At 37.5% G+C, this 13,085-nt stretch overlaps 1 protein-coding gene across 6 annotated transcripts in view; it reads left to right on the top strand.

The window, feature by feature from the left end:
• Nucleotides 1–7,614, top strand: part of KLHL15 (kelch like family member 15) — a 28,518-nt gene extending 20,904 nt beyond the window's left edge. For 3 of the 6 annotated variants that reach the window (XM_032100838.1, XM_032100840.1, XM_032100839.1), the window contains one exon: nt 813–1,922. In XM_032100838.1, coding sequence (XP_031956729.1) covers nt 813–1,922 — 1,110 coding nt within the window. Of the gene's footprint in view, nt 1–812 lie in introns of all 6 variants that reach the window. The other 3 variants (XM_032100837.1, XM_032100836.1, XM_032100835.1) reach the window with 2 other exon arrangements.
• The last annotated feature ends 5,471 nt before the right edge of the window (nt 7,615–13,085 follow it).

The following is a 13,085-nucleotide window of genomic DNA, read 5'->3' as shown; positions in this document are numbered from 1 at the left end:
TGGCTTAGATAGTAGGAAGGGTTCCAGAAAGGAATTCTTATTTTCCCCCGTGCCTACAACTCCAATAAAACTGAGCATGGATGGCTCGTAGGTTGTATCTCTCACCTGGGAAGTTCAAACCTACCTCTGCAATTTGCCAAAGAAATGCACAACCAAAGGATTATATGTTGAGATGTTTCCTTCTTGTGTTAAAGGCATGTGTTAACATGTGGAGACACAAAGAGGGGAAACCATAAGGTCAACATCATGATGAGTGGTTGGCGTAAGCACATATTCTGAAGGAAGGGGGTTGGGTACCTTCCCTTCCCACCCCATGGCAATTAAATAGCTCTGTGAGCAGAGCCTAGCATTTGGGAGCTCAGACTTCATTTGTGAGAATTCAGAAAAAAACCAGACTAGAGCAGACCTTGGTAACCACAGAATAGGTGTGTAGAGTGTCTTTGAAACCCAGGAAAAGAGTGAATTTTTAATTTGGGTGCTTTATGGATTAAGCAGAAGATGAACAGAAGCTGTTTTCAGGAGAAGGAATAATGATTTTTAGACTTGGGGATTTCAGTTGTGCCTAATTCCAGCATAAATTCTGCATGTGATTACTCTGCTGAAAATGTTAGTCACTGCTCTTAATCACTAAATTGCCTTCTGGATTTTGGATAACAATACATCAGTTTAAACCTTCATGCATAAATGCAATTGCTCTCAAGATTGCCTGAATGAAACGAAGTAAAATAATCTTCTAATGACACATAGTGCTTTAGGTTTTCTGGATTGTTTCTCTTGGTCAGAATTTTAATATCTTTTAAATGTATTCATAGGTAAAAACATCAGAGTTTTATCGATACTCCCGGCAGCTGCGACATGAGGTTGACCAAGCCATGAATTACTTTCATAGCGTTCACCAACAGCCTTTGATGGAAATGAAATCGAACAAAATTCGTTCTGCCAAACCCCAGACTGCAGTATTTAGAGGAATGATAGGACACAGTATGGTAAACAGTAAAATTCTTCTCTTGCACAAACCGAGGGTCTGGTGGGAACTAGAGGGTCCTCAAGTACCTTTACGACCAGACTGCCTTGCCATTGTAAATAACTTCGTGTTCTTGTTAGGTGGGGAAGAACTGGGGCCAGATGGTGAGTTTCATGCTTCATCCAAAGTGTTTAGATACGACCCAAGACAGAACACTTGGTTACGAATGGCAGACATGTCTGTGCCACGTTCTGAGTTTGCTGTTGGAGTGATTGGCAGGTATGTTTATGCAGTGGCTGGGAGAACCAGGGATGAAACGTTTTACTCAACTGAACGGTATGATATTACTGAAGATAAATGGGAATTTGTGGATCCCTATCCAGTCAATAAGTATGGACATGAAGGGACTGTGCTTGGTAACAAGTTGTATATCACTGGTGGAATTACATCATCTTCAACTTCTAAGCAAGTGTGTGTGTTTGATCCCAGTAAAGAAGGGACAGTAGAGCAGCGAACACGGAGAACTCAAGTGGTCACTAACTGCTGGGAGAACAAATGCAAAATGAATTATGCAAGATGCTTTCACAAAATGATTTCTTACAATGGTAAGCTTTATGTCTTTGGTGGTGTCTGTGTGATCCTGAGAGCCTCCTTTGAATCTCAAGGATGTCCATCTACAGAGGTTTATGACCCCGATACTGATCAATGGACTATATTGGCTTCTATGCCAATAGGTAGGAGTGGTCATGGTGTAGCTGTTCTGGACAAACAGATAATGGTTCTTGGAGGCCTTTGCTACAATGGTCATTACAGTGATTCGATTCTCACTTTTGATCCAGAGGAAAACAAATGGAAAGAAGATGAATATCCAAGGATGCCCTGCAAGCTGGACGGCTTACAGGTCTGCAGCCTGCACTTTCCTGAGTATGTTTTGGAGCATGTTAGACGGTGCAGCTAAAACAGAATGAACAATCCCATGAAACACAAAAGAGCTATATTAATTCATTAAAAAAACTACAAACCAGTTGAATTCCTGCAGAGACATTTCCTTGTGTATAAGAACAACTGCTAAATGCTTAAGAGAAACAGGATGTACAGGGAGTGTACTTACCACGTTTATTAGAAAAGGTGATAGTTGGTCTGATCTTGTGAAAGCTTTGTTGTTGTTTTTTTTTTTTTTGTTTAACAAATGTAATTGTTAGTATGAGACAAAATATATTTTTGAGTCTGCCTTTTTTTTTTTTTTGGTAGTATTTTATGTCCACAATGTGGTCTCTTTTTTTAAATGGCCATTATACCGCTATGCTTTTGAAATAAGTTGAGTTTGACAAAATATTTGTGAAAGGAAAAGAAAGATATTATTTTCACTCTTTATTGAGCCTCAAAATACACATCATCATCTGTACTAGGGTACAACCAGGTATAAAGTAACAAAACCAAACCATTTCTGTATTTTATGTTGTCTTTTAGATGCTTTTCCCGTTAACTGCGAAGTACTCTCAAATTTACTAGGTGTTTTTGTTTTCCCTTCTTTACTTTGGAGAAAAATTTTAACCCCTTTGCATGACCTTTTTCCTGGTTTTGTATAGTTGTACCAGTAAGTCTGCCAAAATGCAAATTACACATTTTCTACTAAATTGAAAACAAAGCATTTTTATATTCAAAACACTATTTCTATGCTGCCTTCTATTGTCTGTGTTGTGTTTGTTGGTGAGTAAAAAAAATGTATACACACATGTGCATACACTGTAAAAACTGTATATAAATGCATCTTTTTATGTGCAGTTACAATATTATATTTTAACTAGTGCACAGATTCAGCCATATCTGTTGAATTTAAGGTATTCCTTAATGAGCTAAATAATTCAAGGTTCTGAAGTGAAAAGGCCTCATGTGGTATCAAAGTATCTTATCTTTAGTATATACTGATTGATTCAGTAACCTTAAACTCTTTATATTGTTGCTACGTAATGAACTGTTGATTATTTGTTTTTTTATAAATTATTTTTAGAAAGTAAACTCATTTTACCTGAGTTTCTTTTTTGGTTTCAATGTGCTGCCTGGTTTTCTTTTTTCATTAAAATGGAAAACATCAATAAGCAAATGCTCAGCACTGCTGCAACCCACAGTTATTTTTGGAACTGGATGCTGGATATACTGCAGTTTATTGTCAGTACTTTGCTTATACCCGCACTTCAATATGAGTACTCATATTGAAGTGATATAATATTATTATTATTATTATTATTATTATTAACTTTTAAGAACTACTGTGTTTTGAAAATACGGAGTTAGGTGATTGGTTTGTTAGTATAATTTCTGTTTCTTTTATAAAAACCTACACAACTATGGCTACTGACCTTGGAGTGCCTGAATAGAGATGGCTGGTCCAAGGGGGCTTTGAATATTCCATTGTGTTAATTTGCAGGTATAAGTGACAGCAGATTGGTAAGAATTATCTGCCAAGACATAAATAATAACAGTAATTGCATTTTGACTATCTTTATGGGTATGAAATTAGCCACTTCTAGAACCTAAAGGAGAGATCTGGGGAAGCTGAAGGCTCACAGGTAGTTCAGATGCTGAAACATGCAGCTGCATGTTTTGTAAAATCTAACGCTGCTGTGTTTCATTTTAAGCAATAGATTTTACTTTGTATGCAGCAATGCAAAACCACTTTATTCAGCATCTTCCAGTCAGAATTCACTGTAGAAAAGGAGTGTACAGTACTCAGGGAGTTCAAAAGAATGCACTTACAAAGGGACCAAAATCACCCTAAGTTTTCCATGTTAAAAATAATACCTACTTCTGTAAATGAAGTTTGAAATAATAGAAGTTAAAACAATGTGTAAAACTTCTCATATTGTGCTCTGGTGTCTTTGTAGGAATTATGTTTTGGGTTGAAATGTGAGTATTTGGAGCTATATGGCAAGTCAGCAGATTTTTAGGGTTTGTTTATTGTTAGAAATGATTTATTAATTGAGTATTTTTGTATGTTTTAAAAGAAAGAGAGAATGTTTGCCATCATAGCTGTAGTGATAAGTTATTTACAGCAGAAGAGACTGGACCAAATATTGATATTCAGCCTTCTGATGCAGACTAGTTTGCAGCTAAATTTGTCTTTCTTAATAAGAATTCAGTTCACTGAATTAGAAATCTAATTTCTTGATAGCTTAATGCAAATGTGGCTTACCCTAAAACCTCAGTTCCACTGTGAGATTTGTGTGTACGTCACCCTACATGGGTAGAGATAAACTGACTCTGGTAGGTGCTGGCTGTGTGCTCACTGTACATAGTTCATGGGGTATTGGGGCACAAGAGAAAAAAAACAAGGTAGTTTTTGTTTTGTTTTGTTTTTTGTTATTATTCTCTTTGTCACCAGCTCATTTTTCAAAAGTTAATGGGGCAGCAAAAACTAATCCTTTGTGAGGCAGCTGTCATGGGCACGTTACATAGAGTAGAGCACTTTACATGGGGCCAGTGCCAGTGTGGGGAGAGGCCCTGGCTCTGGATCTCTGGTGGTCAGGAGTCAGATGTCTGAGAGACATGGCCAAGACTTTATTAAAAGTAATGATAAGGATAGGGGTGTCTCAAGTTACATTTTTGAGTCTGCATTTAAGCGTCTTCTGAAGCTCTGTGTGCTCAGCAACTGCCACTGAAGTCATTGGTGAGTGTTGACACTTGAAAAATGAAGAACCAATTGGTTTTGGTGCTCTGCTTTTAAGCTCATATTTATCTTCAGGTGTCCAGTTCTGAAAGATCTTGTTCAGGATTGTAGTAATGATAGTAGCAATTGTTCTGTGAAATCGTAATTGAACTGTTGGTTTCAGCTTCCCTGAAGTTGTGTCTCCATTGAGAAGCTGGCTGTAACCTTTCCAGCATTAGGGATGGTTGGAATTCGCTTGGGATTAGAATGGTGGGGATATGTGAGAATGTTTTGTCAGTTTACATTTCTAGTGCTTTTATTTTTCAGACCTGAAATACAAAAATTAGCTTCTGTTCTCTTTTATACTGCAATGGAACTTTTGAGGCAGTTACTTTTGTTACTTTGTATATTGGAGGGATTTTTTCTAATTGAAAATTTTTTTATGTTTGCTCTAAGTATTTAGCTCCAGATAATTTAGTACCTTAATAGGAACAAACCTAAGCTGGCTAATGAGAATTGTCTATTACTATCAAATTTTGAGCATTATGGTCAGATTAAGATGGGTTTTAAAAAACATTTAAATGCTTCTCATTTGTCAAGGAAGTTATGATCTTTGGTTATTAGGTTTGGGGAGGTTCTCCTGTTCCCATCTCATTGTGGAATACCAGCAAATCTAATGTCACCCACATATTTTAAAATTCAACATAAGACTTGCTTTGGAAGGCAAGTGTACTTGCCTTTTTTTTAAAAAGTGGACATAGTGAGTTACAATCTAGAGGGTTTTTTTCGCACCTATACAAAAATGTATCAGCTTCATTTCTTAATTTAGCAACCAACTTCAGGAGGAAATTTTCTTTTCAAACAAGACAATGGACAAAAAGCACAGTGTTCCTGTAAGGGGACCGGATACTGCCAGTTCCCATTTCGTGTGCTCCTATGTCTGTTTTTAGGGGGCAGATTTTTTTTTATAAGTACTGCATAAGGAAAAATTAGCTCATTTTCTCCCACAAAGTGTTGGTAGTTTCATTGGGGAAGGTATCAGCTGGCAAAAATAAACTTTAGGAATTTTTTCCCCATGAATTCAGCTGGAAGAAGGCAGTCCTTGGTTTTACAGAGGTCCTGCTGTTTTAGAAAGCACTGCTAGCAAGTGGCAGCATATGAGCTACGTGGCAACTGCTTTTATGTTGCTTTCTTCTGAAAAACATGGATGCCCTACTTTCTGCAGTGTGATAGCAGTTAGAACTAGCTCTGAGGGTTTGACTGTAATATTTCCCTGGTTTCTGAGATTTGCAGCTATTTATTTTTGAGGCTCTCCTGCCTTAGAAACCCAAGTGCTGCATTTCCTCATGCTAATAATATGGTAACTACTTGTGTCAGGGATGAAGCTTCACTGGACACTCAGGAAACAAAGACAAAATTCAGCAGGTGCAAATTCAAACGATCTCAAAAACCCCATTGCTTAACTCATTATGTCCATTCTTCAGCAAAGGGAGTGTAAGCATTGTGGGGACACACTAACAGTTCTTTAGAAATAAACTTCCAGTTTGTGTCAGCCTGCATATGTCAAAGTCTTTTTAGAAGTAGTTGCATTTGTAGAGCTATTTTGCCTTTTTAATATACTTTTTCTTAAAAAAACCAGAAATAGTGAATCGGGCCCCAGATTGTTTTAACACTTCAGATGTGTACTTCACATATGTGAATAGTCCAGTACAAAGAAACAGACAACTGTAAGGTACTTAAAGGAAAACATAAAAGCGCAAGTGTTACTAAGCCTGTGCTTACGAGTTTATAGGGTTGGGGCCATCAAAGGAAACATCCCTCCTGCTCTCCTTCTGCTAATAAAAATATATATAGGTGGTGAAGTTACTTGAATAAGCATCTGTCACACGTGGCAGGGTTTACTGAAGGAGAGTGGGAAAGAACATAACTGGAAAACACATCATCTATTTGAACAGCGCTTGCTGGTGTCCTGTAGCTAATATTCTGAGATTTTCATTCATGTTTGTTAAACAACTTGAAGCTGCTTAAAATAAATACTAATGACTACTTTTGCATCTGTATTCTATTTTTGAAAGTAGGTGAGTAACTTGAAAATTTCTATTTGTGTGGGTAAACTTCATAAAACCTAGTTGTATATGTCAGGTGGCAGAAAAACTAATTTGTTTTGAGCACAGCTTTCCTGTATGTCCCTCTACTAATTTTTTTTACACTTCTCTAAGTTCAATTTATGTAATCTTTTAAAAATAGCTTTCAAAAATCAATTCCAAGTACCTTTGGATTAATATTAAATTGGTAGCTAGGGGAAAATAATTTTTATTTGCAGATAGTTTTTATTTATAGCTCTGGTAGAAAAATCTTACTGTAAGTCTAGGAAATGCAGTGTTGTATAGGACTGTAAAGTTAGCTATATTTAGGGGGCTTTTTTTACCTCAGTGGGACCCACCTAACTTTTATGTCAGTTCTGGAGCAGGTGAAGGGAAGAGTGAACTATGTTTTTATTTTAAATATTTTTCCCTATATATTGTTATTTTTGTAGATCTTTTTAAAATAAATTATTATATGCTGGAGATTGCAATTCCACTATAATATCCCACAATTCCAGTGTACAATATCAGATTGTTTGTATTGAAAAGAATGTATTTGATAAGTTAACAGGAAGAGTTATTTTCAAATTGTACTGTGTTTGTGTCTAGCTATTGGAAATACTTTTCCTATAGAAAATTAAAATTATATGTATATGACCTCATATATACATTTGGATTAACTGTCTAATGATTACCCTAGGGCTGCTATAAACTTCTCTAAATAATTTAAGAATTGCCTTTTTTTAACTGTTTTAAAGCATTTTTTCTTGTCTTTTTTTTTTTGGCAGAAAGTAATTTTCCCTTGCTATGGATACAGTATGCTCAGACTTGCATATGTGCTCTGTTTGGGTTTCAAGCTGAAAAAAATGTATAAAATGTGTATAAAGAAAAGTGTAAATAAAATATTTTTAATCTTTAAACATTCTTGTGTAAACTTTATAATACTTAAAAGTGTAGTGGACCTGGATTACTTTCTCCAGGACTTCAGAGATGACTCAGTTAAACAGCTTTTCAAACTGTCTTGCTGCAATGTTTGTGTAAGATTTTGTTAAAGTTATCCCATCGTGCTGGATGTGCTTATAAGCGACATCAAGTTCTTCTCTTTAACTGTATTTTACAGTCTTCCCAATTTTAATTGCTGTAGTGCATTTATCTGTTTGCTCTGCATTTCAAGCTTGAATGAATGTTTGGAGTTGACTTGGTTGTTACATTTGTCCCCCAGTGTGTAAGCATGAATTTTAACTTCCAAGACTGAACACCCAAGGCAGCCTTTGGTGTTGGTCAGCAGCCAGGAGAGAGCGTTCCCTGCTGTCAGGTACACGGAATTGGGGGCTCCCAGCCAACGTGTGTTCACCACACACTTGGACCTCAAAGTGCCAGAAGGCCAGGTTATACTTCTTAACATTTCCTGTAATAGGAAGGGGAAACTTCATTTCAGGATTAAAGTGTCAGATCAGCATTCAATGCCAGGGAGGGGGAGCAGGGTGGGAGGGCAGGTAAACCAGGTTATAATCATATTTTCTCAGGCAGTCCGATGAAAGCCTTCCTTGTCAGTCCATTGCCACAATTTTTCTTTCTCTGTCACTATTTTGTCAAGTCTCTCTCAGATCAAAGCCTCTGGTTTAAAAGTCTGCTGTCAAGAATGTTTGAAAATAACTGTGGTGTCTTTCTTTTTTAATATTGAGTTCTAAAATAGAATTTTAATTTTATTTTAATAATTCAAATTACTTTAAACTTTATTTGCATAAAGTAACTTCCCCCATGCTCCCCTCCTTCCTCTCCTTTTTTAGTAACTTTTCTTCATCCTACACAATGTACTCTTTAACGGGAGTATGCTGTGGATGAATTAATGGGAGGAAGGGCCACTTTTAATTGTGATATGTCCCCATTTTGGGTTCAAAAGGAGACCAAATGCATTAGACTGATACAGTGGAAGAGAAGATGACAGTCCTCTCACACTGTAAATGTTACTTACATTTCTTTTTGTTCACCTATTTAGTCTCCCTTCTCAGTGAGCCAGGATGAATTTTTGGCATTACCTTTTTTCCAAGACGTCACAATGCCCGACTTGACTTACTCATTAGCACCTCTGTAGCTGATCAGGCATCTCCAACAAAGTTTCCATTGTTTCACAAAGAGCTCTCACATTTTGACTGGTTCATACCAAATTCCTCACTTTTTTTTTATTACGTGGCCTTATTTTTTGGTAGTAGTTAGTAATCTCTGTTCACTTGTTTTGTATTATATGAAATTAATGTTATTTTGGCAATGGGCTTATTTGGTGAATGCCTTCTATATTCTTTGCTATAAATTATCCTTGTTGACATGAAATTCCCAGTTTCAGCAGATGTTTCCCCTTTGTTATAGGCTGGGGTTGTAGGGTTCTGGGTTTGGGTTTTTTTGTTTCTTTTTTGAATCCATTTGCTTCATAATACGGAAAGGCAAAGTGTTGCTTTGGGTGTTGCACAGATTCTGCATCAGTTCTGTACCTTTTGAGTTCATAACATACTTGTGGATATGTGATCCCCTACCCAGCCTCTCGCCTGTCAGATCTTGCTGATGGTTCAGTGTCATCCTTTAAATGGAGTGCAGCCTTGTCCAATGCAACTTTCTTGGCATGTGCAGAAACTTTGTTCAAGGGAGAGGGTAGGGAATATGTGTAAAGGCAGCTTCAATTTCTTGTTTTCATTAACACTTTCCACTTCTACATTCAATTCTGTAGTTGTGCTGACAGGTGCTTTAGGCAATGTTTACAGGTAAAAATAAACCTCATCATGATGTCTGTTTAACCACACAATGACTGGTCAGTCATCTATCCATTGGAAAGTGATCTATCCATTGGAATGAATGCCAGCATTAAGCATCATATGCTGAGCACCAAACATTCTAGATTGATGGTATGTGGTACTTTAAGGAACTAAAAAATACTCTTTGCTGTGTATCTGATGTCTGTCAAATTTCTCCTGGTGCTGTCACCCTTGGTAGCATTTCTCCCGTACTACAAAAAAAAATTTTGTTCAGTAAGTGGTGTGGAATAAAATATCTGTTTTCTAATGAGATAGAAGGCTTTAGTGGTTAACCCTTTTATTGCACTATTTAATTTTACCAGACAGCTATGTCTGTCTTTGGCTTAAACTGGCAGCCTCCTTTCCCACAGCCATTTCAGTATGTCCTCAGGCTTGTTCTAAACATGGTTTGTTTGGAGTTTGTCATGTGGTTCATCTCACAAGTTTGAGTTACACCATGTAATTATTTTTTCTGTGTGAGAATCTTCTTTCCTGGGGTGAATTGTGCATGCTATGGGTCTGTTTATATGTACTTGAGTGCTATTGATGAGACTTTCTGACTTTACCATCCTTTCCTTGTCAAAGGAATGACATCATTCCAACTGAAACCAAGTATTTCCTCTGTGTTTAAGTTCTGTCATTTCAGGGTAAAAGCTCTAAGGTGGTCAGTGTATTCCTCTTGTGTTTACTTTCCCAGATTGCTGAAGTCATACAAAATGCATGGATTGTGCTTCTGGTGTTGATGTAAGGCATGGCTTAAATGCTTCCCCAATGTTGGTATAGTGATGACCTTTATTTTCACTCCTGGAAAGCAAGGAATTGCTCTGCTGTCATCCTCCACCTCTCAGAAAGCCCCCTTGGCAAATCTGTGCCCAGGAAAGAGTCCTAGTTACTTAGGTGTCCTTGGTTGGCTGAGGATGTTCTGTAAGATTTGCCTTGTGTCACACACACTCTCACTTCTTCCTCTGGCTCTTACAGGTATTTCTGCAAGGATTTTTTCCTCTAACACAGGTGGCAACTTGATATCAAGAACTTAATTTTAACTTACTATAATGAAATCCAAAATACTAAAGCTTCAGAAGACATTTCAGAGAACAAAAGCCTTTTTAAAAATCTGTGTATTTCTTCTCCTCCTGATTTGGAGTTCATTTATTGCAATCAGGAAGTTACTGTCAAGTAATAACTTTTCCTAATCTTTCTCCTGACAGATTATTCAAAGCACTGAAAAGCATCATGTAGTCAGAAGGAAAAAAAGTGATGATAATTAACTGAACTGTAGCTTTTAGTTGAATTATTTTCTTAAAGTTGGGAACTGATCCAATTAACAACCTTCTGGAAGCTGTTTTCTGAAAGACATGGATTTTGGGTTAGTGCTGTTCTCTGAAAACAACGGGAGTGAGACTGACTTCTACCTAAGTTAAAGAAACTAAATACCTCAGCCAAGGAAATCTCAGTACAAAATTGTTAACACCCAAATAATAACCAACTGTACTCTGCAGAAGTTATGCTCCTTAAAAAGTGATCAGAATTTCTCAATTTTAGTTTTGTCCTAGCTTTGCTGTGCAGAGATTTTTATTTTTCCCATGGTAAAAATTAATGACAATGATGTATTTTTTGCTAAACTTGTTAAACCGGTGTAGGAAGGCACAGAGAGATCTGCTCTCAGATCTGCAGCCTTGTTCAAAGCAGGGCAGAACACATTAAAGTGACTGGAAGGGTTAGCAATTTTCCAGTACTTTAACTTTTGATGATTTATGCATCTGCTATGGATGGAAATCATCCAATATCCTCCAGAGATAATGTCTGGAACCAGACATAAAATTTACCTGCTTCATATTCCCATTTTCTGTAACAATGGATTGATCCCTCAGGCTTTTCAATTCATGAAATTGCCACTCTTGATGTTCAGCGAAGTTGTTCCTATTTGTAACACCCAGTTTCTGGGCCCGTATAATACCCTGCATTAGTAAGAACCTATTTGATCATGGTTGAGAAATGTGGTATTTTTCTCATCTATACAACAGCCAAAGCATGCTAAGGCATTGTTTTTTTGGTGGGCCAGCACCATATTGTACAGATTTACAAGCATGAGGAGGTAGTTTTAAATGCTGTGCTCGATGGAAGCAGTTAAGTAAAGTCTCTGTCAGGCTGTGCCCCACTACCCTGTGCCCCCTTGGTTCCTACACCATGAGCTGCAGTCATGCCAGCCATAGCCCTTCTCCAGAGGGAGTGGGGGGTAGACATCAATGGCTTCACATTAGGAGAAGTAGTAGGGGATAACAGGTATTAAACCTATAAGGGATCATTAGGGGAAGCCGTCTAAAGGACCGTTTTCATTAGTGATTGTGAGAGGCCCCTGGAACATGTCCTAGAGTCCTAAATGTCCTAAATGCACTTCAGGATTAAGCTTCTGTAAGGCTGGGTGCTGCTCCTTTGTGGCAAATGCTCCCAGAAAGGAAGCAGTAGTGGAAGGTACCAGATATGATGGGTTTTAATGAATATGAGGCAAAGGAATGCAAAGGTGCAAACCCAGCCTAAACAAATGCCATGGTACCACAGAGCAAGGAACTGTAGAAGGACTTCCTGGCTGACGAGGGCTCTGCACAGAAACCAGATTATGTCCCAAAAAGGGCATTTTGCTTCCAGAAGGAATGTGTACCTTTAATTGAAAATTATTTGGTAGACCTAGAAACTGTCATTTAGGTAAATAATGTACTGCATTGAATATGCATGTATATTTATGAAGATATGTAAATCAATAGATTTATAGGCTATTCACATCACCTTGCTAAGAAATTAGGGATTACTGTGAAAATAATTCTTAAGGTAAAAAAATTCATGCACAAAATACATAAAGCCTGGCAACAGATGCAGGACCTCCCACCTTTTAGCTTTAGTTGATTTCCAAAATGTATCCTGTTCAACTGAAATCTGAGGTGCATTTGAATTTTGGAAGGAATTGGGCTTTGTTGTGATGGGTGCTTAAGGGCATCAAAAAGGTGTTTGTGTTCTCACTGCTGCTGGTAGCCTGTATCTGTGCTTTATTAGGCAATCCACACATCTCTGTTGGTGGTATCAACAACTTGTTGATAGAATGACAGAAGAATTGTTCATTGCAGCTGGAAGGAGTGACTGAAAAACGTGGAACCAGAGCTACTGATGGCTGCAGCAAGAAGCCAAAGATCTGAATTAGGGAAGGAACATTTGGGTTTTTAACCATGATAATATCAAAAGGGAAAATAGATGCGGTTGGTTTACACTGGGTTTTTTGCATTATACATGTCTCTTTTCTACCTGTCTCCTGTTTTAGATTATAGGATCTTTCTTTGGAAAGCACTGAGTGTATTTTGGATGCTGTCAAAATGTGGCAAAGCTGGTGAGACAACAGGTGCTGAAATTCAAGTCCTGGTTTACCTCAGATGTGAATGCAGTAAAGACTTTGCTGCAGTTAAAGGTAGGTCAGTGGGAAAGCACAAATAGTTCTGCAATGGCATCTGTCCTCAACACTTAATTTACTTTCTGAATGTGTGACTTCAGACCTTGTAGCTGCCAATAAAGTACCTCTGACAAATGTTGAGAAACGACCCACTTTAAGTATGAAAAGG

The sequence above is a fragment of the Corvus moneduloides genome, chromosome 2 (assembly GCF_009650955.1).
Source record: "Corvus moneduloides isolate bCorMon1 chromosome 2, bCorMon1.pri, whole genome shotgun sequence".
Classification (NCBI taxonomy): domain Eukaryota; kingdom Metazoa; phylum Chordata; class Aves; order Passeriformes; family Corvidae; genus Corvus; species Corvus moneduloides.
This window is presented reverse-complemented; position numbering and strand designations above follow the sequence as displayed.